This window comes from Octodon degus, unplaced genomic scaffold (genome assembly GCF_000260255.1).
Source record: "Octodon degus isolate 3935 unplaced genomic scaffold, OctDeg1.0 scaffold00076, whole genome shotgun sequence".
In the NCBI taxonomy this organism is placed as follows: Eukaryota; Metazoa; Chordata; class Mammalia; order Rodentia; family Octodontidae; genus Octodon; species Octodon degus.
This window is the reverse complement of record NW_004524652.1, coordinates 6,040,681-6,064,269: the sequence shown is the minus strand read 5'-3', so window position 1 is coordinate 6,064,269 and position 23,589 is coordinate 6,040,681. Positions and strand designations below refer to the sequence as shown.

Sequence of the window (23,589 nt, the reverse complement as noted above, 5' to 3'; positions counted from 1 at the left end):
AGAAACCAAGTGACTGCAGTGGGTATAGCGCTTTTTTTGCATTGATAAAAAGTTCTGGAACTACATAGCAGCGATGGTCCCACAGCCTTGTCATTGTACTAAACACCACTGACTTACTTCAAAAAGGGTAAATTTTAGGACATGTGAAATTATATATGTCGGGCCAGGGAGATAGCTCAGTAGAATAAGCACTTGCCTGGCAAGCACAGGGTCCAGAGTTCAATCCCCGTACAGCAAAAAAAATAAAATTAAATTAAAAAAATTTTATATATCTCAATGAAAAGTCTACATGAGGGGGCTGGTGAGATGGCTCACGGGTCTAAAGCACCTACTTAGAACAAGCTTAACAAAGCAGAGGGACTGCGGTTCAATCCCCCAGCACCACACGCCAGCCAGCCCCGCCCCCTGGTGGGCTGAGCTGGCCACACACACATACACACACACAAGTAAATAAATAAATAAATAAAGTGTACATGAAGGGTGATTTGCAAAAAACATCATAGTTTTTAGGAAATATTTCCAAATTTTATGTTAATAGTCAAGGTTCAAAAACACAACTGTTACATAACAATCGGAACAATTTCATCTTCGTGAATTTATTTAATTCTACCAAGTATACACACTTGTTGATTTGTACAGTGACCACAAGAATTTAACTACCTAGCTGGGTGCAGTGAGGCTGGAGGGCTGCTGTGAGCTTGAGGCCAGCCTGGGCTACAAAGTGAGTTCAAGGCCAGTTTGAACTGCATCTGAAACCCTTTCTTAAAAAAGAAAATAAATTAATTAGCTAGTCTTTAATTTGGCATCAACAGGAACCAACAATTAAACTGTTAACACATTTGCCTCTCCACTGGCTGGAGTACATTTTGCACTAGACAGCCTTTTGCACACTACATGCATCATTTTGTTTTTTAAGATTTTTGGGGTTTGGCTTTTTTTGTTTTTGGGGTTTTTTGTTTGTTTGTTTGTTTGTTTGTTTTTTGAGACAGTCTCAGCTAAGAAAGTCCAGGCTGGCCTTGAGCTCAGGACGGATGATCCTCTTGCCTCAGCCTCTAGAGCTGCGATTGTAGGCATGCACCTCCACACCTGGCTATGCATGCATTATTCCTTTAACTATCTGTCAGACCAACTAAAATTTTACTGAGGCTGGGTATAACAATATGTCTATTTAGAGAACTCACACACACTTAAAAGATCAAAGAAGCAAAAGAAAGTAAGAAAAACCTAGTCTGCTTAAAAATAAAGTTTCCAGAGTGTTACTGAGAAAAACCATCTACGGTTCTGGTTCCTTAGGTTTCCCCACTTTCCAGGGCCCGGTTTTACAAAGCATTGTTGTACACCAAAACCCATCAGCTCATCGAGGAAGCACTTCCTGCGGGGACAGGTGTGAAAGCCCAAGGTAACCAGACCCAACTCAATGGCCTTCTCCCTGGAGGCTCAGCCCATCACGACGACAAATGAAGCATTGAAAAAGCCAGGAGCTTGGCCCCTTCCAAGTGGACAGAGAGCACCAGGCTTCCAATCACCGAGCTCTAATACCAGGGAAAGGTAAATTCTCCAGGGAGGCAGAGCTGCAACCCCTTCTATTCTTTCCTCGCCGAGGTCACCGGATACGGCAGATGCAGATGTAAAACCTCTAGAAATTCAAGGATGCTTCTCCGGATGGGGGTGGGGAGGGGGGTGATGAAGAAAGAGATTTTTCTAAAAAAAACAGTAACGAAGCTGAATTTTAAAAGGAGAGACAAACTTGATAAGGCGTGAATAGAGGATCAGACATTCTTATATTTTCCAGCAGCAAAACAGGACGCCTCCACCCCCATCGCACAACCCTTCCCCCCATGCGAGAGCCGGGACTAAGGATCGGGGACAGTCACGGGGTTCGACTAGCAATCTGAAAGTTAACGAGGCGCCCTCTCCGCTGGGATGATTTCCAGGGTTGGGACCCAATCGTGACATAGTTGCCCTCATAGCCAGACCTCGGTCGCCATGGAAGAGACAAGGTCCTAGCGGTGAGCCGATGAATAACCCCAATTCAGTCGCCTGGGATACAGGCACTAAGAAGGAAAAGCCACCGCTGCAACTCCTACCATCGTGATTCCCAAAGGAAGTCCAGGCAGCAGGTAATAAATAAATAAATAAATAAATAAATAAATAAAACCCACCAGCCCCCCGCCCCCGGGAAGAGCGCTCCGCGATTGGGCCGCGCGGGTGTCACTCAAGGGTACCGAGTGTAGAAAAGGCGCTCGCAGCACGACACTGTCCCCACACGCCAGCAGGCTCCGGCGGGTTCGGTCATCTGTCTGTGACCCTCACGGCCTGGCCCCTCAGCAAACTCAGGGTTCCACAAAAATGGATTCTCCTAAGACTCGTCCCCCGTCCCACGGGTGGCAACTCCCCGCAGGAGGACTGCCACTTACCTGACCGCCGCTTCCACAGCAGTCAGGGCTGGGCGACTGGCCTCTCGCGACCGTTAAAACTGGAAGGAGCGTGCGCGCGCCCGGCGCCTCATCTGCAATTGGCTACTCGGGAGGGGGCGGAGACATCCGAGGGGCGCGCTTTGACCTTCTTCCCTGACGCGCAGCTTGCTGTCTGAAGAGAAGCGACGCCAGGGAGGCCTAAAGGGGCGGGGCTGGGAGCAAGCTCTCCCCTCTGATTGGTTCTCTGGGAACCTACCGCTCCCACGCGGGAAAGAGACCTCGGTTTCTCGCATGCGCAGTTATTGACATTGAGCCTTCGGCGAGTGAGGGAAGCTGCGGCAAGTGTACGGCGCGTGCGCAGAGCCGGAAGGACCCAGGCTTGGTGTTCTCCTTGGACGTTAACACCTGGCGGCCAGTTCTGAGACGAGGTAAGCATCCGCGCGCTAAGCTGGCACCCGTAGGGCTGCCCACGAGGGTCCGGGCCTTTGGAGAGAGGCCTGGAAGACAGGATACCTGAGTTTTCCCCGCCTTGCGCCGGTGACCTGACGACGCACTGGTGGGGAGGTGGAGGCAGTTCTGGACTCCTGAGTTAAGTTTTCCTAGGACTCGGTGTACCCTAAGCTGTAGGGACCTTTTAAACACTTGGGAGGCAGAGAGAAGGATAAATCACCGCCCTGGAGAAACAGCTCCACGAAAGCCCAAGGAGAGTCGGATCCGTCTGAGGAGTGACACGTGGTGTTGCCAAGGTTGGAGTGGACCACAGAGAACTCGCCTTCCTGCCCGCGGACCGCAGCCATTCCCACTGCACTGCCCAGCCTACATCCTGCAGCCTAGTTAGCCTTTCACGTTCTTCTAGCACAGCTTTGCCTCAGTGTCTTTTTTTTTTTTTTTTTTTTTTGGTGGAACCAGGGATTGAACTCAGGGCTTTGCACTTGCTAGGCAAGCACTTATTCTACTGAGCCATCTCCCAGGCCCCTACCTCAGTGTCTTGACCTAAGCTGTCACTCACAAGCATTGTTTGTCCTTGAAGGGTGCCAGAGCTGGCACTGAGAAACCAGGATGGGGGAATGTATTTTCCTCAGGATGACAAATCTGGCAGGAATCATCTCACATCTCATATGTGCCTCCTCAGAATACCTGCTCATTATTTTTCAATAGTAAAACTTTGTCTCCATCCAAAACCCCACCAGTGTATATCATCTTAAATTTACATAAATTGAAGCTGTCCCCTATTACTAATACATATTTAATCAACCAGTCCATATTTTAGGTTCCTGACAGGAAGCAAACCCACGTGTTTTGTTTTTTCTTTTTTTGTTTTTAGTGAGACAGGGTCTCACTATGCAGTTCAGGCTGGTCTTGAACTCCAAACAATCGTCCCGCCTCAGCCTCTCAAGTGCTGGGTGCCACCACACCCAGCAAACCCATGATTTGTAAACACTTTTCAGGGATACCTGAAGGAGAAAAAAAAAAGTACAAGCAGTTTTATCAGCTAATTTCACTTAGTCACAAAATGCAGACACCTTATGATCTCACACACACACAAGAACTGAGAAGTGTGAATTCCTGAGACAGCTTTAGGCTGTGTTTCTCTACAAGAAAAATATTAACCACAAATGCAAGTAGTGATGATGAGTTATTAGCATGCAGTAGGCAGTTGATCACTTTTGGCTAACCTCCCTCTGAGGGGATTGGTACTTTGGGGAGTCGATGCTTTTGTTTTTTGTTTTTAGAAGTATGACTTTTTTTCCCCCCAGTATGGGATTGAATCCAGTGCATTCAAACTGAGCTACTTCTCTAGCCCCTGATTTTTAAAAACAGTATGATAATTGCCCAAGTTGGAATCCTCTTGCCTCAGCCATTACAGAGCTGGGATTATGACATGGGCCACCAATCCTGGCTTCGTAATTTTTTTTATATACTTTCTTTTTAATCTTCTAATGTATTTTTATTATTATTTTATTGTTCATTGTTAAAGACAGTGTCACACTATGTTGTCCAGACAGGTCTCAAATCCATGGTGGTCCTTCTGCCTTGGTCTGAGTGCTGGAATTAGAACTGAATGCCACTGCACCTGGCTGTAAATAACTATTTACAACATCAAGTTTTGAAGTATTTGTTTGTCTTGAAGGTGTCAACTTGATAAATCTTTTGAATAGAGATCTTTAGCATCAATCAAGCAATTCAGAAGTTGGAAAAAAAAAATTAAAAAGTTGAGCTGACAATGGTTTGAGGCCTATAATATCTATCAAACAGGGTCTTTTTCTTGTGTTAATTGGGTTTGAACAATGAGCCTCTCCTATGCTAGGCATGTGATCTACCACTAAGCTATATTCCCAGCCCTTTTTATTAAATATAGAAAGAAATGATTAGATTTACATTTTATATGTGTGTTTTTCTGGAATTGAATCCAGGACCTTGTATTAAGCAGTTGCTCTATCACTGGGTTACACCTGCACCCCTACATTTGAATTTTTTATTTTTAAAACAAGGTCTCACTGTGTAGCCCAGGCTGACCTTGAATTTTTGGTGATCTTCCTGCCTCAGTCTCCCAAGTGCTAGGATTACAGGCATGGGCCACCACACTCATTTATGGTTAATTTTTTATCTTTCTTGTCTTTCAGTTTTTTGTACTAGATAGCATTCTGTAATCTCTAAAGACATTTTTGTTTGGACCAGGACAGGTTTGCTGTGGGTGATTTTATCTCTGAGAGCCTGCAGGGCTGTATGTAGGCATCATAATGAATTCCTTGGCACCTGATTTCATAGATCAGAATTATGACCTCACCCAATGGCATCACTTTGGTAGTTGCATGGTTTCTAAGTACTTCTTGTAATATAATCTGTCAGTCACCTGGATACCTTTTCACTCTGAGCTCATGAGATGGCCCAGGTATAGTGGTACATGCCTGGCATCCCAGCACCAAGGAGGCTGAGACAGGAGATCACCCTGACTTCAAGGCCAGCTTGGAATACGTAGCAAGACTCTGTCTCAAAAAAGCCAGTGAAATCATGTGCAGGCTGGGTTAATACCTTTAGCCAAGCGCAGGTGGTACATCAGAGGCTCCACCACTGTGTAGCTAGGAGCTGAGTACTGTCGTTTAATGAGCAATGAGCTGCATCCTCGTAGCTGCCTGTGTGTTTCATTCTCTGGGTGCTGTTAACTCCATTTGCAGATGAAGGGATGTGGCCTACACTGTATTGTGAGATCCTGTCTCAGAAAACCAAAACAAGGGCTGGCCAGATAGCTCATTGGACTAAAGCACCTGCTTAGGCAGGCACAGGGACTGGGATTTGATCCCAATGTGCTGTGCCAGCCCCGCCCCCTGGGTGGGCTGAGACATCAATTGAGACTGGGTGTGGTGGCGCAGCCTATAATCCTAGCGCTTGGGAGGCTGAAAACAGGAGGGTTACTAGGAGTCAGATCTACATAGTGAGACCCTGTAGACCCTGTACTAAATACATTTTAAAAAAGAAAAGAAAACCAAAACAAAAATGTACAGGTTGTTGGCATTATGTGACTGGATGCTTTGCTCATTTTCTGTTTCATTAGGGCCTCTTAAATGCTGCAGCACTGAGGCTGTTCTGGGTTTTTTTTGTTTGTTTGTTTGTTTTGTTTTGTTTTTTAAATTTTTTATTTATTTGTGTGTGTGTGGCCCGCTCAGCCCACCAGGGGGCGGGGCTGGCTGGCATGTGGTGCTGGGGGATTGAACTGTGGTCCCTGTGCTTTGCTAAGCTTGTTCTAAGTAGGTGCTTTAGACCACTGAGCCATCTCACCAGCCTGGCTGTTCTGTTTAGACCAGATCTGGAGATCCAGAAAGCAGGTCCAGAGGTCAAATCCTATGCTTTCCTAACAATAGACTCAAATCAGATACACTTTATCTTCTTAGAGATATGAGACATTACCTTCCCTGGCATCAGGGCTGTTGATAACACAGTGTCACCACCTACATCTAGGTTTTGGTTTGATGGGAAGGTGCTACTAGGGATTGGACCCAAAGTCTTCTGACTGAACTGCATGCCCAGCCAGTTGGGTTATTTATTTATTTATTTATTTATTTTGCAGAACCGGGGATTGAACTCAGGCCCTTGTGCTTGCCAGGGAAGCGCTTATTCCACTGAGCCATCTCCCTGGCCCCTGGTTTTTTATTTTATTGTATTGTATTTATTTTTGAAACCAGGCTGGACTCAAACTCTAAATCCTCCTACCTCAGCCTACCAGAATGTTGGGTCAACAGGTGTGTCCTGCCTCCTAATCTAGTTGTAACTTGGGATTGCTCCAGTCACAGACCTTGTTGCAGTGTCATATGGGCCAGGCCCACAGCATGGTTTGGGTTGACAGTGCAGGTGCTGGGTCCAGTGGTAACCAGAGCCACTCAGTAGAGTGCAGGTGCCAGGCCCTGGCGACAGCCCAGCGACTACAGGTGCAGCAAAGGGTGAGAAGCACTGCTGTGTGGCTCCTCATCCTGGACTGTGGCAGGTGCTCTGCCTACAGATGTTACGATGTCTCTTTATGATAAAAGCCTCTTGCCTTCAGAAGATGTTTAAAAAACCTACTGGAAAAATTACCATTTCTGTTAGTAAAGCCCACAGACTCATCATCTCTGAACTTGACAAAGCTGGAAAAGACTTGGACCACGAGAGGAGCTTTAATCTAAACCCCAGCAGCTGCTGAAGCAGAGCCAGGAGCAAAGGAAGAGTAGGGCTGGGAGGAAGTCAGGCTGGGGAGCCAGCCCTAATAAAAGCCTGTCCTCAGGAAGTGGGGCAGAGCCGTCCTGACAGCCATTTCCCTGTCCTCCTGTTTCTTTTTACCATTTTCCTTGTTCTCCTTTTTACCATCACAAGGAGCTACAATTTGAGCTGCTTTTATTGTTCCCTAAAGACTTTAGGTTGCTCCGTGGGTATCACAAGAACTGAAATCCAATCTGTATTCTTCTTTGGGCTTTGGGGACGCTTGTCATTTTTAGCAGCCACTGGAGTGGGGCCAGAGCTCCAGGAAACATCAGAAATGTCTGGAATTGTCTGAATGGCCACTGGAATTAGCCATTCAACAAAGCAGCTGTCACTGAACACTGGGGACCTTCTTGAACTTCAGCGGAGTGGGACATCTTCCAGGATGTCTGCCAGCTCTGAATCAGGACAGGAGGGTGAGATCTGAGACGGTGGGCTGTGACAAGACAGCGGATGACAGCGCACTCTCTGTCCTTTGTCCGGGACTCGCCTGCCTCAGACTTGCTGCCTTTCTTTGTCCCCACGCCGTGTCCTAGTGCCGCCTAGGGTTGGCGACATTCACCACCTAGCGGAAGAGGAACCCCAGGAGGGGTCTCAGCTCGGGTTCCACAGCAGGTGCACTCTGGGGACTAGGAGCTGTGTGACACAAAGGAACTGTGTTCTGCCAACTGAAAGGAGACTGAGGAAGGGGACATTCACTTGATCACACATACTAATTTCCTAAAGAGATTTCAGAGAAAGTGTCCAGGTGTATCATTTATCTTTCCTTGAGGATACTGCTAAGATATTTCACACAGTGAACAAAATCAGTTTCAGAGCCCCATCTGCACTGTCTGGGTTTTGGCGCCAGCCCCTCCCAGCTGCCGAGCCCCTGACTGGCTGACTTAATTATCACCCACCGGGACTGGCAGAACCCAGAGAATGTCACAGAACAGGGCATGGACTTAGAAGGTCAGTCATGGAATTAAAAACTAGTAGCTGTGTAAAACTTGAAAAGTGGGGCTGGGGAGATAGCTGAGCAGCTTAAGTTCCTGCATAGCCAGAAACAAGATCCTGAGTTCAATCCCCATTCCAAAAATAAAAGGATTTTTGGCCCAGGTATGTAGCTCAGCTGCACAAGCACCTGCCTGGCAAGTACAAGTTCCTGAGTTCAATTCCTGGTCAAAAAAAAACTTGAAAAATGTGTCAGGATCCCAGCACTTGGAGACTGAAGCAGGGACAACACAAGTTTGAGCCCAACCTGGGCTACTTAGCAAGATCCTGCCTCAAAAATTGTTTAAAATGGGGCCAAACAATTATGTTTTCTTTTATACGATGCCTTTCCCACAGAAACAGCAGAGTAGAGATGAGGGATATAGTATGGTCAGTCTGTAAAGATGGCCAGTGGCATCTCATCTCAGTATCAGCTGGCCTGATGTCTCAGCTGGAAGCTTGCGTTTAAAGGAACAGGAAATGCACTTAGTCGGTATATGTCTGCCATTGCAGCCCTTTACCTCAGGTGGGCACTCGCAGTTGGCAGTGGGCGAGGGGTGAGCTGAGGACACATCCAGGGCAATGGCAGGCAGACACTCACCTCAGAAGCTGACACCCACACAGGGCAAGGCCTGTGACCATGACTGGAACCCACCCGCTTGCATGTGCTAAGGCAGCAGCCAGGGCCCACGGGCAGCAGCTCCCTGAGTTCCAGCACTTGCATTTCTCAGGGAGACTCAAGCAGCAGGGACACCTTATGGTTCCCAGTCCTGCTGACAGGTTGTATGAAAGCTGAATCTTAAGCCTCCAAGGCAAAGTAAGGTCCTTTCCAGTGCTGAGGATTGAATGGAAGGCCCAGCCCATTTGGGGTTTTTTTGGACACAAGTCTTACTAAGTTGCCCAGGCTGTATTTGAATTGGGGGCCTCCTGTCTCAGCCTCTCACAGCACTGGGATGGCAGGTATGCACCACACCTGGCTCTTCCCTGATCTCCTTTGGAGAAGGGCTCATTTGTCCTTTTTCCAGTGAAGAAAGCAGAGGCAAGTGGTGGCTCGACTGTCACATGGAGCCCTTTCTTTCTTTCTTTTCCTTTTTTTTTTTGTGGAACCAGGGATTGAACTCAGGCCCTTGTGCTTGCCAGGAAAGCGCTTATTCCACCGAGCCCTCTCCCTGGCCCCAGTGATTACAGAAACCTTTCAAAGCCTCCTGCCGTTGGCTGCTGGGAGACCACAGAGGCCCACTAGAGTCACCATTCCCACAGCTGAGAGTCCTCCCATTCACTTGCCAGTTAAGTCCTGCAACCTGATGCCGCACCTCAAATCACTGATTAAGCCTTTGTCAAAAGCACTTCCACAAATTGGGGACTGGCTTCAGGTCCAGTGTGCACTTGCTGTGCATGAGGGCCCAGGTTCGCTCCCCAGAAGCAGCCGTACTTGTTGGAGGCCTCTGAGGAGCATGTGGGCTCCTTGGAGCCAGAGTGCAGCTTGTTCCCTTCGCGTGGCCCTCACTGCGCCCTGCTGGGTGCCCGGAACCTCCCAGGCCCCTCAGTGAGAGCCCTGATTTGGAGGCGGCATGATGAGGACCAGCTGGATTACATTACTGGCAGTGTGTCCCGGGGAACAGATGTTCCCATTCAAATCCCTGAAACTGGAAACATTGGAAGACAACAATCATGACATTGATTGATAGGAAAGTTTACTGTGTCAGACTGCTAGAGCTCAGCTGCAGAACAGACTCACCGCCGTCTTTATCCTCGGAGTGCAGACACACACACACAGAAATACGGTCACTCCCCTCAGGTCCCCGTTCTTGTTTGGTGGACTATTTCATGTTTCTTTATTAAATTAGAGCCCCATTTGGATTTCACACTCAAAACCTCTCCTTCCTGAGAAAACAGCACCTCTGTTACTTTGAGATATTTTTGGTCTGTTAGTTGGAAATATTTATAGGCTGCCAGGGTCTGGACCGGTGAGAACGCGGGGGTGGGGCGGGCTGGAGTGTGTCTGACTTGCCAGTCCCCTAAATACCCTAAAAAGAGCTGAGCATGGTGGTGCCTCCCTGTAATCTCAGCACTCAGAAGGTTGAGGCAGGAGGATCATTGTGAGCAGAGATCAGCTTGGGCTACAAAGTGAGCTCAAGGCAAGCCTGAACTGCATAATGAGACCCTGTCTTGAGAAAGAAAAAAAAAAAAAAAATTACAAACACGCTAAAGAAAGTGGGTATTACTCATGTGATTATTTTGAGTTTGGTTTTTTTCTTTTTTTGGTGGGGAGGCGAGACAGGATCTCACTTGTAGTTCAGACTGGCCTTGAACTCACTGTGGAGCCCAGCCCAGCCTCAAATTCCTGGTGATTCTCCTGCCTCAGCTTCCTGAGCACTGGGATCACAGACAAGTATCACTACACCTGGGTCAGGGCTGTTCACTTGGGTTGTATGAAAAGCTATGTGTGGGACACATTGTGCTGAGAGGCACAGATCCTACTAAAAAGCTGGCCTTCTCCTTGTCCATTTTAGGTCCTGACAAGCACCCACCCCTCATGAGCACCTTGGGTTTACTACGAGGTCCTGCAGCACTGGCCAGAGCATGCTTGGGGCTTTGGAGCCTCAGGCTTGGGGAGAAGCGGACACTGCTGTCCCCAGGAGGCCCTGCTGCCATGCTACAGGTGGCCAGGAAGAGGGACTACCCTGCCCTGCTGCCCCTGGATGAGAGTGAGCTGGAAGAGCAGTTCGTGAAGGGACATGGGCCCGGGGGCCAAGCCACCAACAAGACCAGCAACTGCGTAGTACTGAAGCATGTGCCCTCAGGGCTGGTCGTGAAGGTAGAGGCCATGGGGTAGGGTCCCTGTGGGGACAGGGACAAGTGCCAAGGCACCTGCTATGGCAGTGGACGGGCTATGGAGGGTCTCACTGTGCAGTTCAGTCTGGCCTCAAACTCATCATGTAGACTATGCTGGCCTTGAACTTGAAGCCCTCCTCCTGCTCCAGCCTCCCAAGTGGCTGGGATTACACTTGTGTGTCACCATGCCTGGCTTAAAGCTTTCAGTAACAGCCAGCCAGCTGTAGCATGTATGCCATTGGTTTGCCACCACTGGTTTAGCCTGTCTTTTATTTAGGTGTGTGTGTGTGTGTGTGTGTGCGCGCACGCGTGCGCGTGCCGGGAACTAAACTCATGACCTTGTGTTTGCCAAGCAGGTAGTGTGTCATAGAGCTGAATCTCCTGCCCCTTATTTAGGCTTTTGAGCCGGAGTTCTCACTATATCGTTCAGGCTGGCTTGATGAATGTTTTCATCTTTATTTGGGGACTCTAGTTACATGAAAACTCTTGTTGCTTATAAACAACAAAAAAAAATTTTTTTTTAATTGTGGGCCAGGGAGATGGCTCAGTGGAATAAGCGCTTCCCTGGCAAGCGCAAGGGCCTGAGTTCAATCCCCGGTTCCGCAATAAATAAGATAAAAATTAATTGTAAGAATAATCAAAGAGGGCTGGGGAGATGGCTCAGTAAACTAAGCACTTGCCTGGCAAGCACAAGGGCCTGAGTTCAATCCCCAGTTCTGCCAAAAAATAATAATAATAATAATCCAGGGCCAGCCTGATAGCTCAGCAGACTAAACCACCTGCTTAGACAGAGTGCAGTGGCTGGGAGCCTCAGGATTGAGACGGCATGGTGGTGCACGCCTGTAATCCCAGCACTTGGGAGGCTGAAAACAGAATCACTATGAGTCCAGTCTACATAGTGGGACCTTATAGACCCGGTAGAAGCTGTCCTAACTACAAAAAAAAGAATTACAGCTGGACATGGTAATGCACGTCTGTAACTCCAGCCCATTGGTGGCTGAGGTAGGAGGATCACTCTGAATTTTAGGCCAGCCTGAACTGCACAGTGAGACTCTGTCTTAAAAAAAAAAGAAAGTAGGGGCCGGGGAGATGGCTCAATGGAATAAGCACTTCCCTGGCAAGCGCAAGGGCCTGAGTTCAATCCCCAGTTCCACCAAAAAAAAAAAAGGACAAAGAGCAATCAGAATGAAAGCCACCTAATGGAAGTATGGTGCAGTAAGCGGGGCCAGTGGCGTGTGCCTGATCCCAGCACTCGGAAACTGTGGCAGGAGGATCACAGTGAGTTCAAGGCCAGCCTGGGCTACATAGTGAGAGCTGTCTTTTTTGTATTTAGTACAGGGTCTACAGGCTTTCACTACAGTTTGGACTCTAGTGATCCTCCTGTTTTCAGCCTTCCAAGTGCTGGGATTACGGGCACGTGCTACCATGCCCAGACTCGTTAACTGGCTCAGCGCGTACCGGGGGATGGGACCAGCACAGCGTGAGGGACTGAGGATAGATCCCTGGTCCCCGCACTTGCCAAAGCAGGTGCTTACTCAGCTGAGCTATCTCACAGGCCTGTCTTCAAAAACAAAAACAAAAAGTGAAAGAAGCAGTCATAGACGGTGGCAGGGAGGGTCTGGTTTTCACTGCTTTGCCTGCTGGGTTTGTCCCTGCCTGTAAAGGGACCTGGCTGGAGTGACTGCTGAGGCCCCACCCCGACCCCCTGAATGTGCCAGGAAGCATCCACAGGGAGTTTCGGTGGTAACTCCCATCAGTGTGTAAATGATGGCTAGAGTAGACGCAGTGCGCTGAGGCAGGAGGATCACTGCAAAGACCAGCCAGACATTCACAGAGTCATTCATGTCTTGCAGTGCCATCAGACAAGATCCGTGGATCAGAACAGGAAGCTGGCTCGGAAAATCCTACAGGAAAAAGTGGATGTTTTCTACAATGGTGAAAACAGTCCTGTTTGTAGAGAGAAACGAGAGGCAGAGAAGAAAAAGCAAGAAAGGAAGAAAAGAGCAAAGGAAAGGCTAGAAAAAAAGAAAGTACTGAAGGAACTGCGGGAATCAAGTCGGAATCCTGCTGTGGATAGCACTGCGGGTTCTGACTGAACGTGCCAGAAGCATCCACCAGGAATTGCGGTGGCGCCTCCCACCAGGGCGTACCTGACGGGCTAGAGCAGGCGTGGCGCCGAGGCCGGAGGATCGCCGCCAAGGCCAGCCAGAGCTGCGTAGTGAGCTCAGGGGCAGCTCAACTACCAGTGAGACCTTGTCTCAGAAAGAAACAAAATGAATAATGGACTAAACTCAGCAGAGGTTGCTGCACACTTTGAGAACAAAAGTACCAAGAAGCCATGACTACAAAAGGGGAGCAGTGGGGCCGGGGAGATGGCTCAGTAGGATAAGCGCTTGACTGGCAAACGCAAGGATCTGAGTTCAATCCCCGGTTCCGCAAAAAAAAAAAAAGGGGGGGGGGGGACAAAGGCTTTTCTCGGGGCAGGGGACTGCGCAGCCCTCAGTGGGGCTGCTGGGCTGGCTGGCAGGCAGTTGTTTTGTTTTACAGAATGGGGGACCAAACTCAGGAGTGTTCTGCCACCAAGCTACATCCCAGCTCTTTTTGAGACAGGACCCTTGTGGTCTTCCTGCCTCATCCTTCTGAGTAGCTGAGATTACAAGGGTGTGCCATTGCACACAGCCAGGGATGATTCTTGACATAGGCCATTAGAAGGGTCTCCATTTCTTTTTTTTTTTTTAATCTTTTTCAGAGAGGGTCTTGTTGTGCAGCTCAGGCTGGCCTTGAGCTCACTTTGTAGCCCAGGCTAGTCTTGAATTTGCAATGCTCCTCCTGCCTCAGCCTCCTGAGTGCTAGGATTGTACTGAGATTACAGGTGTGAACCACCATACAGCTTGCTTGGGGTTAAGAAGCCATTTATCCCATGAGGTGAAGAGGTTAAGAGGAAAAGACGGCAAAGGTGTTACTGAGGTGCTTGCCATTTACTGTTAGCTTGTGGACAGAGCACATGTGGCCAGTGACATCTCCTGTACATTGATGGGGGGTTCGTTTTGTTTCCAGTGCCAGGGTCAAACCCAGGGCCTCCCCGCTGGGCTGCACTCCCAGGCCTGTCATGTTTTCCATCGTCTGGGTGAGGCTCGGTGCCATCAGACACAGCATGCCTTACTGACCAAGGACAGAAAACACACGCTCTGGAACACTCTGGAATGTGCAGGCTTGCGCAGCCCCCAGCGAGGACGAGGACGTTGGCATGGCAGTGGCCTTTTGCTGCATCAGCCTTGTGGCCCCAAATTTTCCAGTTTCTTTCCTAGCATGTGGCATCTGCTGCTGTCAGACACGCCCTGCCTCGCCTGGAGCACAGGGGCGCTTTCCCTGGCCAGCTGGGCTGCGGCATGAGCGCACGCAGGGCCCTCTGCAGCAGGTGAGCACAGCTCAGAGGAGCAGTCCCAGCCCTCAGGTGGCTGAGGCAGGAGGGTCACGCAAGTGCGAGGCCAGCTTGACCTATATGGTGAGACCCTATCTCTCAAAGTAAGCCAAAAAAAGGGGGAGGGGGTCTTTAAGACAGTACATCAGAATTTTCCAAGGAACTCACATAATACAATTTGTTAATGAAAATAAGCTTTATTACCTCAAGTAATAAATACAAAGATGCAAACAGCTTTAGTCATTTTCTTCTGGATATTTTGATCAACTTAGGGCAAATGCAGAATGAAATCTACAGTCTGAAAGTGTCCAGGGTCCGTTTTAGGTGTGGTCGGTTGCTCTTTCTTCTGTATTTATAACTTGTGCATTTTTAGAACTGACTTCAAAGCGCTAAGAGTCATGCAAATGCGTAAGCAGAGAGGCTCCGCCCCATCAGCTGGGTGCTGCCGGTGCAGAACCCAGTCCCAGGCAGCAGGGTCTAGGACAGGGACAGGGAGCAAAGATCGATGGGGAGGTGTAGATGTACTCAACAGAGGAGAGTAAAGGGAGACAGTGGGATCTTGGGTGGAAACAACGGTGTGTTGTAAAATAACGCACGTGCATCTTTTACATCAATGCTTAAAAAAACAAACCCCTGGGCTGGCCTCACTATGTCAGATGCAAACCCGGATTCCCTGTGAGATCTTTTCTCATTCTTGGGTTCACAGCCTCGTAAACCACAGCAGAAAAGAACTAAACTGTTAACATTTCCAAAATGGGTCTCTCCGCAACGGGGCGCAGGCTGCACCTCCGCTGCAGAGGTCAGAGGGGGCCGCTGCGCTAGGACCTGGCGTTGCGCTCCGTCTCGGCGAGACACTCCCGGACCAGCCCGCGCGCGTGGATGATGCCTGCGGGAGCAGAGGCCCGGTCAGTGGGCGGACAACCACACTCCCGCGGGCATCCAGGGGACCTACGCACTGGCCAGAGCGCTGCGTGCCCATAAGTCCCACTACAGGGAGGCTGAGGCAGGAAGATGGTCTGCACTCTAGGAGTTCAAGACCAGCCCTGGCAACAGAGTGAGATCCTGTCTCAAAACCTAAACTCAAACATTAGAAAACACCCAGACACACGAGTGGTTTTAGGGGACAGGGACAGACCATCACAGCCCAGGCAGCGACAGGCTCCTGCAAGAGGTGTTGTGGGGAAGGCCGTGTGAGGGAGGCAAGAGGGGGCATCTAGCGGCAGGGGGGAGGGGGAAAGAGTGTGTGCACTCAAAAAAGCAAAAACCTGCTAAGTCCACACCTCACAAATTACCTAGAGCTTCAGAAAACTTTTTGCAAGGCCAAACACCAAATACAGTAGGCCACGTAGATCACAGCTGCTCCAGCGAACCTTGGGAGCAGTCCCAAACTCCATGGGCGTAATGGGTGTGGCCACATTCCACTAAATCTAATTTATAGACACTGAAGTCTGAATTTCACGCCCCACTCCTTTTTTTGAGATGGGCAGGGTCTCCCTATGTAGTCAGGCCTTGAACTCCCAAAGGTGCCCAGGCTGGTCTTGAACTCATGCACCCAGACTAATCTCAAACGTGTAACGATCCTCTTGTCTCAGCCTCCTGAGTAAAGGGATTACAGATGTGCACCGCCATCCCTGGCTTATTTTTATTTATTTTGGTGGAACTGGGGATTGAACTCCAGCCCTTGCGCTTGCCAGGGAAGCACTTATTTCACTGAGCCATCCCCCCAGCCCCTTGGCGTTTTTTTTCTTTTTCTTTTTTTTTTGCGGAACTGGGGATTAAACTCAGACCCTTTCAAGTGCTTATTCTACTGAGCCATCATCTCCCTGGCCCCGACTTTTTTTTTTTTTTTTTTTTTTTTGGCAGAACCAGGGATTGAACTCAGATCCTTGCGTTTGCCAGTCAAACACTTATCCTACTGAGCCATCTCCCCGGCCCCTCGACTTATTTTTTTATAACCATAAAAAACTATAAAAATCATTTTTGGCTCATGGGCTGTAGATTTGCCAACCTATCAACAATGTTCCTACCAGACAGGGTATGGTCCCAGCTACTCAGCTGAGCCAACAGTCAGATGCCCCCTCTTAAGAAAAAAAAAAAGACATTATGGCACATGGCTATAATCCCAGCACTGAGAGAAGCTGAGGCAGGAGGACTGCAAGTTTGGGGTCTTTGTTGTGGGTAACTTAGCAACTTAGTGAGACCCTGTCTACAAACACTAACAATAGAAAGAAGTACAGATATAGCTCCATACACAAGTCCCAGGTGCAGCACCCAATACTGCCAAAAAAAGAAAACAGATAATGCTCCTGCTTGTGCCATGGCTCTGCGGCTGTCACCCTGCTGAGCCACACTTATTAGCCAGGGCCCTGGGTGTCCTCCCTACAGTGGGGCTGTGGCAGGCCCAGGGCGGGCCCTGAAGCAGTTCCCTGCTAGATGCTGGGCTCCACTGTCCCCCCCAGGAGTTCCCATTTGGGAAACAGATGTTCTACCTACCAGAACTGCCCCAGGCCCTGCAATCCTCCAGCAGCGACAGCCACTTGCCTCCTGGTGAGACCAGGGTGGGAGCCTTTACTTTCTTCTTGTTCCCCACCCCTTGCATCAAACCAGCTTCTCATCCGGGCATGGCCCACCCAGGCTGTGAATGCGGCCAGGCCCTTCCCTACAGGAGCCCATCCTTAGCTGGGCCTGCCACCCCAAGAGTAGCCGCTACACACCCATCAGCAAAGAACATTCCAGCTCCTTCTCCCCAGCTGCTTCTCTGACCATTTTCAGGACACCCACACACACACACTTATGACCCCAGCACTCAGGAGACTGAGGCAAGAGGGTGGCTTAATCAACACCAGCCTGGACAACTTAACAAGACCCTGTCCTAAAAAAATAAAAAGACCTGGGCCTGGGGAGATAGCTCAGAGGAATAAGTGCTTGCCTGGCAAGCGCAGGATCTTGAGTTCAATCCCTGGTTCCGCAAAAAAAAAAAAGGCAAAAAAAAAAAAGAAAGAAAACATGTATGGCCAGCCAGATAGCTCAGTGGATCAAAGCGCCTGCTTGGGTTCGATTCCCAGCATGCCATGCTAGCCCTGCCCTCAGGGCACACTGAGATGACAACTGGATTGAGACTGGATGTGGTGGCACGTACCTATAATCCAGCACTTGGAAGGCTAAGAAACAAGAAGGATCACAAGTCTGATCTGTATAGTGAGGCCCTACAGACCCTACACTAAATACATTAAAAAAAAATAAAGACCTGGAGGGGCTGGGGAGATGGCTCAGTAGAATAAGCGCTTCCCTGGCAAGTGCAAGGGTCTGAGTTCAATCCCTGGTTCTACAAAAAAATAAATAAATAAATAAATAAATAAATAAATAAATAAAGACCTGGAGATGTGGATAGGTAGCTCAATGCAAAAGCCCTGGTTCAATCTTCAGTACTAAAAACAGGAAAAATCAACTTTCCTAGCCCTTCCACCTGCATTACACGAGGTCACAAGCTGCCTATCCTCCACCTCGTGAGAGTCCCTTGTTTTCTGTGACACTGTCCTCCACCAATCCCTACAGAACCTAAAAGTGCCCCAGCCCAAGGACCAACCCACATTTTTCCCTAACCCCTGCTGCAAGGAGGTGACAGCAAATGACAATGCGAACACTGAGGGGCCCTAACTGCAGGCCAAAGCAGTCACTTCCCATAGTGTCCCCCAAGGGCAGCAGAGCAGGTGGACACAGCCCAGGAAGCTGGCAGCCTCTGTGACAGCAGCAGGAACCACTTCCGCCACTCCAGTGTTGCCCAAGCCACCCCCACACCGTCAGGGCCTTCCCCACCCATCTCCAACGGTGTCCTCAGAATTCTCTTTTCTTTTGTCTTTTTTCCCAAATTAGGAACTAATATTGAGGATTTAATATTGGGGATTAAACTCAGGGAACACTGAGCTACATCCCCAGCCCTTTTTAAAAATTGTATTTTGAGGGCTGGAGAGATGGCTCAGTAGAATAAGCACTTATCTGGCAAGCACAAAAGCCCGAGTTCAATCCCTGGTTCTGCCAGGGAAATTTTTTTTGGAGGAACCGGGGATTGAAGTCAGGCTCTTGCACGGGCAAGCACTTATTCTACCGAGCTATCTCCCCAGTCCCCTAAAAATTGTATTTTGAGACAGGTTCTCATTAATGCACTATTACTCATGCTGGCCTTAAACTTGGACTCTTCCTGCCTCAGCTTCACAAGTAGCTGGAACTGCAGGTATGCACCGCCATACCCAGGTTCAAAAACGTCTGGGACAGTGAGTGAAGGGACAGTGAACAGAGAGTTGGGGTGGAGGGGCAGCCCGCACACGCTCACCCCGCTTTAGCCGCTCCATGGCGCTCTTGCTGCCTGCGTATGTGGGTCTGATCTCCTTTCCCAGCTCCTCAATGATGGCCAGCAGCTCTGCATATTTGCTCTGGGGTACCTGGCTGTTTCCAGTTCCCTGGAATAAGAGCAACAGGGGGTCACTGAGCAACAGGATGGAACCTGACCCCAAAGCCACCACCTTGCAAAAATCCCCTGCAAGGTCAGGACTCTTGTGAGGTCAAGATCCCATCACCTTTAGAGCCCATGGGCTCTGGGCTCCCAGGACAGGGGCTAGTCACAGCATACCCCTTTCTGGGGCCACTGCAGCACAGGAAGCTGCTCCCACCCTCCTGTCCCCACCTCCAGGGACCCTGCCATCTCAGAGAAAGGGTTAGCCATCTCCCCAAAGAACAGCCAGGAAGTCCCTGGGGATGTCATACCCACAGCGAGTAGGCGCTAAAGCCACCCTGGGCTGGGCGGGACCACAGTCCTGGTGACCCAGGAGGGGCCCAAGATGCATGGCATGTGCCCACCATCCCTCTGAGGGCCTGCAAGGGACACCCCATCTCCAATCCAGCACCCTTGGCCCTCATAAGCACCCAAACCAGGGAGGTGCCTGGCTCAGCCACCGCAGACTCTTCCTCCTCCTTGCCCTTGTCCTGGGCCTGCTTGGCCCCTGGCTGGCCCAGGGCAGCCAGCTTAAGTCGCAGTGCCAGGATCTGCCGTTCCTCCCACTGCAGCTGCCCAGTCCCTAGGCGCAGCCACTGCCCAGCCTCCCAGTGCCGGAGCCGCAAGGCCAAGGCATGGCGCTGTCGCTCCAGGCTGCGCCTCGGCCCATCTTCCCGCCGCTGCCACCACCTCTTCTGTGAGGCCTGGGCCACAGCCTGAGCCTGCTTTTCGTGGCAGGACAGGACCACCTGACGGGGCATAGCAGGGAGCTGTAGGCCACCGTGGGGCCACACTGGCAGAGAAGCAGCTCCATGGCAACCCCAGAATGCTGGTGGGGGCCCCGGAGGGAAGGAACCTTGTTGTTTGTGACCAGGGCTCGCAACCAGGGCTCAGAGGGCTGTGACACCACTTCACCAGGGGGAGGGAGGCCCACAGATCAGATCCCGGAGACTGCAGGATGGCTTCCTCCCTAAAGAATGGACCTGGGGTGGCCCCACTTAACAGACAAACACCCCAGGTTCTGTGGCGTCATCATGTGGGGTTGCCAGCTTTAAGTGCAGGGACCAGGAGGGAACCAAACAGCTTACTGGGGGACCACACTGTCACCACCAGCTCCAGAGGCAGTGGAGACCCTCCAGTCCCACCTTCATGGTCCTGAGTTGGGCAGAACAGAAAACAGGAAAGAGAGGGCCACAAGAGAAATGTGGATGGTGGCCTTGGTGTGTCCCTGTGACCTGCAGTCCTGGTCCCTCCTACATTCCGGGGCTTCCCGCACTGTCTGGATCCCCCTTCTGCCCATCCCAGTGCCCAGCCCACCTAGCCCACTCCTGGCAGCTCCACACATGACTGTACCTGGGTGTACCCTAGTGATGGTGGCCCATAGTCACTCAGCAACTGGCGGTACTGGGAGGATGTGGCCATGCTGGTGGAGGGCGAGTGTACACTTCCAGCTGCGGAGGAGAGAGAAGGGTCAGGGGTCTCCCAGCTGCACGCCAAGTAGCGACACCAGGTCCTGCAACGACAGCCCCCCTGCCTAGGACCGGTCACTCGAATGGCCATAGTGACGGACAGCAACCACCTCCCCCCCTGTACCTCAGAGCACACAGTGACCATGCACTCGGCCCTGTCACACTGCACATGCCTTCCAAGAAGGGGGCTGCTACCAAAGCACGTGTTTATGCTGTCCTCAGCCTAATCCCTGCTGTTTCTCGTCCTTGGTCCCCGCTCACCAGAGGCCAATGGCCTCAAGCCCAGAGCCCAACTGCTACCAAGGCTGATACAACCTAGGCTCAGATTGATCCAGAAGCCCACCTCTGCCGCAGTGACAAACGGGTGACAAGGTGCCCCGCAGGAAGGCAGGGCTCAACACAGTACTCTCCTCAAGCAGTGCCCAGACAAAGCCCTCGAGGCACCACTGAGCATGCTGCCCCATTAAAGAGGGACAGGACTCCGAACAGTCACCAGACCTGCACCCCAAAAGGTAAGAGCAGGTTCCACCAGCGTCAGGGACCAAGCAAGACCTATGACCAGGCCCAGATAATCCTCTCCTGGACATAGCAGCGGAGGGAGGCCCACGAAGGGGCAGGCGGACCCATCATGGCATCCGAGTGGCCCCAAGCAGGTGGTGGCTGGCCTGCAGAATCACAAACAGCAGTAACCATGGAGAATCTACCTAGTCCTTCTCAGCAGCTGCCTGCCCGCTGCCCCTGGAGCCAAACAGCCTCTGTCTCATGCACACAGCGGGCTCTGCGGACTTGGCCCCAGGGATAGACAGCTGGTGCCAGGCTGGCCAAGCCACCAGCTGCATGTAGTGGGGGCGGGGTCCAGAAGCTGAGGTTACAGAGCGGGAAGGGGACTCGGCCCCATGGCCCCAGGTGCCCAGCAGCAAGCCAGAGACCCCCAAGGCTGGACCCTGTGCCCGGGACCTGGGGATGGCCTCGGCAGTGTCTTCCTGTCAGGCCTGCCGATCTCCCACAGGGCCTAGTTCCCATCCAGGCACTAAGTCCCACCTTGGCTGGGCAGAGCAGAGCGCCTCTGAGCGCCTCGGTTTCCAGAGCTCTAAGTGCGGATGAGATGCTGCAGCATGAGGACACAGGTGCAAGACAGGAACACAGGACAGGTGTGCCTGGGGAGCCGTCATGGCCACAGCGGCAAACTGCCCTTGGCGGCAGCTGGCACACTGCACGGGGTCACAGGCAAGCCCAGCCCCCTCACTGACCAAATCTCCAGGTCCTGGGCCTTCAGGGGTGGCCAGTGCAGGATGCTGGTGCAGGCAGCAGTCCTCTGTCACCCCAGGGCTTTGTCTGGTTGCTTCTCGAGAAGGGTACTACATTGAGCCCTGCCTTCCTGCAGGGTGCCCTGTCACCAGCTTGTCACTGCGGCAGAGGTGGGCTTCCAAGGGAATCTGTTAGGCTGCAGTGCCCTGCAAGAGAGGGCCTTCTGCCCTCTCCCTCGAAACTGCCACTGTCTTCTGTCACTTCCCCAGTCCTCCTCCTCTCTGGGACCAGGCCAAGCTGTGCACCTTTCGTCGGGCCCCTGCCTCTCTGAGCCTCAGTTTCCCCACACTCCACAAGGGAAGTCTAGACTCCACAGTGTAAGGCTCTGGGGTTAGGTTCAGGGGACCTCAGGGAGGAGAAGAGGAAGGAGAAATCCGCCCCATTTTGATTGTAGGGTGGGCAATGGCTCAGACACCGGGTAAAGCGGCGGGTGACTGACTATGCCAAGATGTGGACAGTGGTGTTTGCCCCTGGGCAGCGCTGGTGGAATGGCCCAGATGCCACTTGCGTCCACTCCTTCCTGCAGAGGCAGGGCCAAGGCCGGTTGGCCACTGAGAGGCAGGCGCGGCCGGCTGGGAGCATCACAGACAATGAGCGCAGTGTGCAGCCGGCCTGGCAGAGGACAGGAAGCTCCAGGGGCCAGGCGAGCTCCCCGCCCCCACGCCAGACAAAGAGCGGCCCGGGCCTGGGGAGCTGGCGGCCTTCCCGCCACTGGGGCGCCGGGGTGGGGGGCTCGCGGGCGGGGCGCGGGGGCTTTGTCTAACTCCACCACTGCCACCATCACCATCCCCGTCACCGTCACCGCCGGCCAGGCCGCAGCTTGGCAAAGCAGGAGCAAGAGGCAGGGCCGGAGGGCGTGAGGGATGATGACAAGGAAGCCGGGGAGCGGCTGGCGGCAAGAGTCCATCTTGGATGCGGATGGCCGGGGCGCCAGGCTCTCTGCAGAGGGGCTGGGGAGCTGGGCGGCCCCCACTAAGTGCAAGGGACCTGGGGACCCCGCGGACTCCTGTATTCCTTCCTCCTGGCAGCAGGCAGTAAAAGACAGACAGGTGCTGGTGAGCCCCGAACGGAGCTGCAGGGGCCAGGGGTGTCTCTGTCCCTGTGACCCCAGACCCAAAATCCCAGCTTGAGGGGCCGTGCCCCGACTCTAGCGGGGCAGCATGAGCTCGCTGGCCCCGGGCAGCCTGGCAGCCGGACTCCCAGCCCTTCCCACCCCGGCCAGGTGCAGAAGGCGCCAGCGAAATCCCACCTGGCAACAAAGCCGCTCTTTGTAAGGTTCCCGGACCCCAGAGGGGTGAGCACCTCTAAGGCAACAAAGTGGCTGCTGCTCCTGGGGACTAGCTACAATGTGCCTTCAACTCTTCTTCCCCGGTATCCCCATCTTAGCCCTTTCCAAGCCGCAAATGTCACTGCCCAAGAAGTTCAATTCATACAGACACATGCACCTGGCTTTCTCAGTATCTTCGGAGCTCTCGGGCCGACACTCCGAAGCCAGGCCCCAGACTTGAGGTGACGGCCAGCGTGGCATTTCTGACCAGCAGGGACATCCCCTCCCCCTCGAGGCCTTTGCCCCCTGCACCCTCGCCCAGCGCACCTCTCCTTGGGACAATCCGTCCCAGTCAAGGGTCTCCAGAGGAGGAACCGGGAGGGCGGTCACCTCCCACGCCGCGATCGTGCACCCCTGCCCCGCGGTTCCCTCGGTGGCCGCGGGCGAGCCCAAGGCCACAGCCCAGCGCTGCCCGACAACTTCGGGAGGAGTTTCCCGGGAGGACGGGAGAGGGCAGCCCCTCGGCTTCTGCAGAGGCCGCACGTGGGCTGGGGGACGAGGTCCCCGCGTGTCGCCGCCGCCCGCCCCGCAGACCGCGGTCTTCCCCAACTTCTCCCCTCCGCGTCCGGCCGGCCGCGCCCCAGAGGCGGCGGGACCCGGCGCCGGCCCCCGCGTGGCCC

At 52.1% G+C, this 23,589-nt stretch overlaps 3 protein-coding genes across 12 annotated transcripts in view; 1 reads left to right on the top strand and 2 right to left on the bottom strand.

Moving 5' to 3' along the window:
* The window catches only part of Mphosph9 (M-phase phosphoprotein 9), an 81,142-nt gene extending 78,612 nt beyond the window's left edge, over positions 1-2,530 (bottom strand). For 3 of the 5 annotated variants that reach the window (XM_023720615.1, XM_023720616.1, XM_023720618.1), the window contains exon 1: positions 2,418-2,530. The gene's annotated coding sequence lies outside the window, so the exon portion shown is untranslated. The remainder of the gene's footprint in view (positions 1-2,417) is intronic. The other 2 variants (XM_023720620.1, XM_023720619.1) reach the window with 2 other exon arrangements.
* On the top strand, positions 1,983-13,311 carry CUNH12orf65 (chromosome unknown C12orf65 homolog). Of its 2 annotated transcripts, none has more exons than XM_023720622.1 (3): positions 1,983-2,120; positions 10,634-10,938; positions 12,809-13,311. In XM_023720622.1, the coding sequence occupies exons 2-3, from the start codon at positions 10,657-10,659 to the stop codon at positions 13,049-13,051; spliced, it is 525 nt and encodes a 174-aa protein (XP_023576390.1). In that variant the 5' UTR covers positions 1,983-2,120; positions 10,634-10,656; the 3' UTR covers positions 13,052-13,311. The 2 variants fall into 2 exon arrangements, with proteins under 2 accessions (XP_023576390.1, XP_004636028.1); XM_004635971.2 differs by lacking the exon at positions 1,983-2,120 and adding an exon at positions 2,546-2,845.
* A 473-nt stretch (positions 13,312-13,784) lies between these two features.
* The window catches only part of Cdk2ap1 (cyclin dependent kinase 2 associated protein 1), a 10,865-nt gene continuing 1,060 nt past the window's right edge, over positions 13,785-23,589 (bottom strand). Inside the window, exons 1-4 of one of the 5 annotated variants that reach the window (XM_023720614.1) lie at positions 23,237-23,471; positions 20,219-20,316; positions 18,707-18,833; positions 13,785-15,262 (exon numbers count right to left, since the gene is read on the bottom strand). In XM_023720614.1, coding sequence (XP_023576382.1) covers positions 15,195-15,262; positions 18,707-18,833; positions 20,219-20,287 — 264 coding nt within the window. In that variant the 5' untranslated portion in view covers positions 20,288-20,316; positions 23,237-23,471 and the 3' untranslated portion in view covers positions 13,785-15,194. Of the gene's footprint in view, positions 15,263-18,706; positions 18,834-20,218; positions 20,510-22,057; positions 22,298-23,087; positions 23,181-23,236; positions 23,472-23,589 lie in introns of those variants that run through there. The other 4 variants (XM_023720610.1, XM_023720613.1, XM_023720611.1 and 1 more) reach the window with 4 other exon arrangements.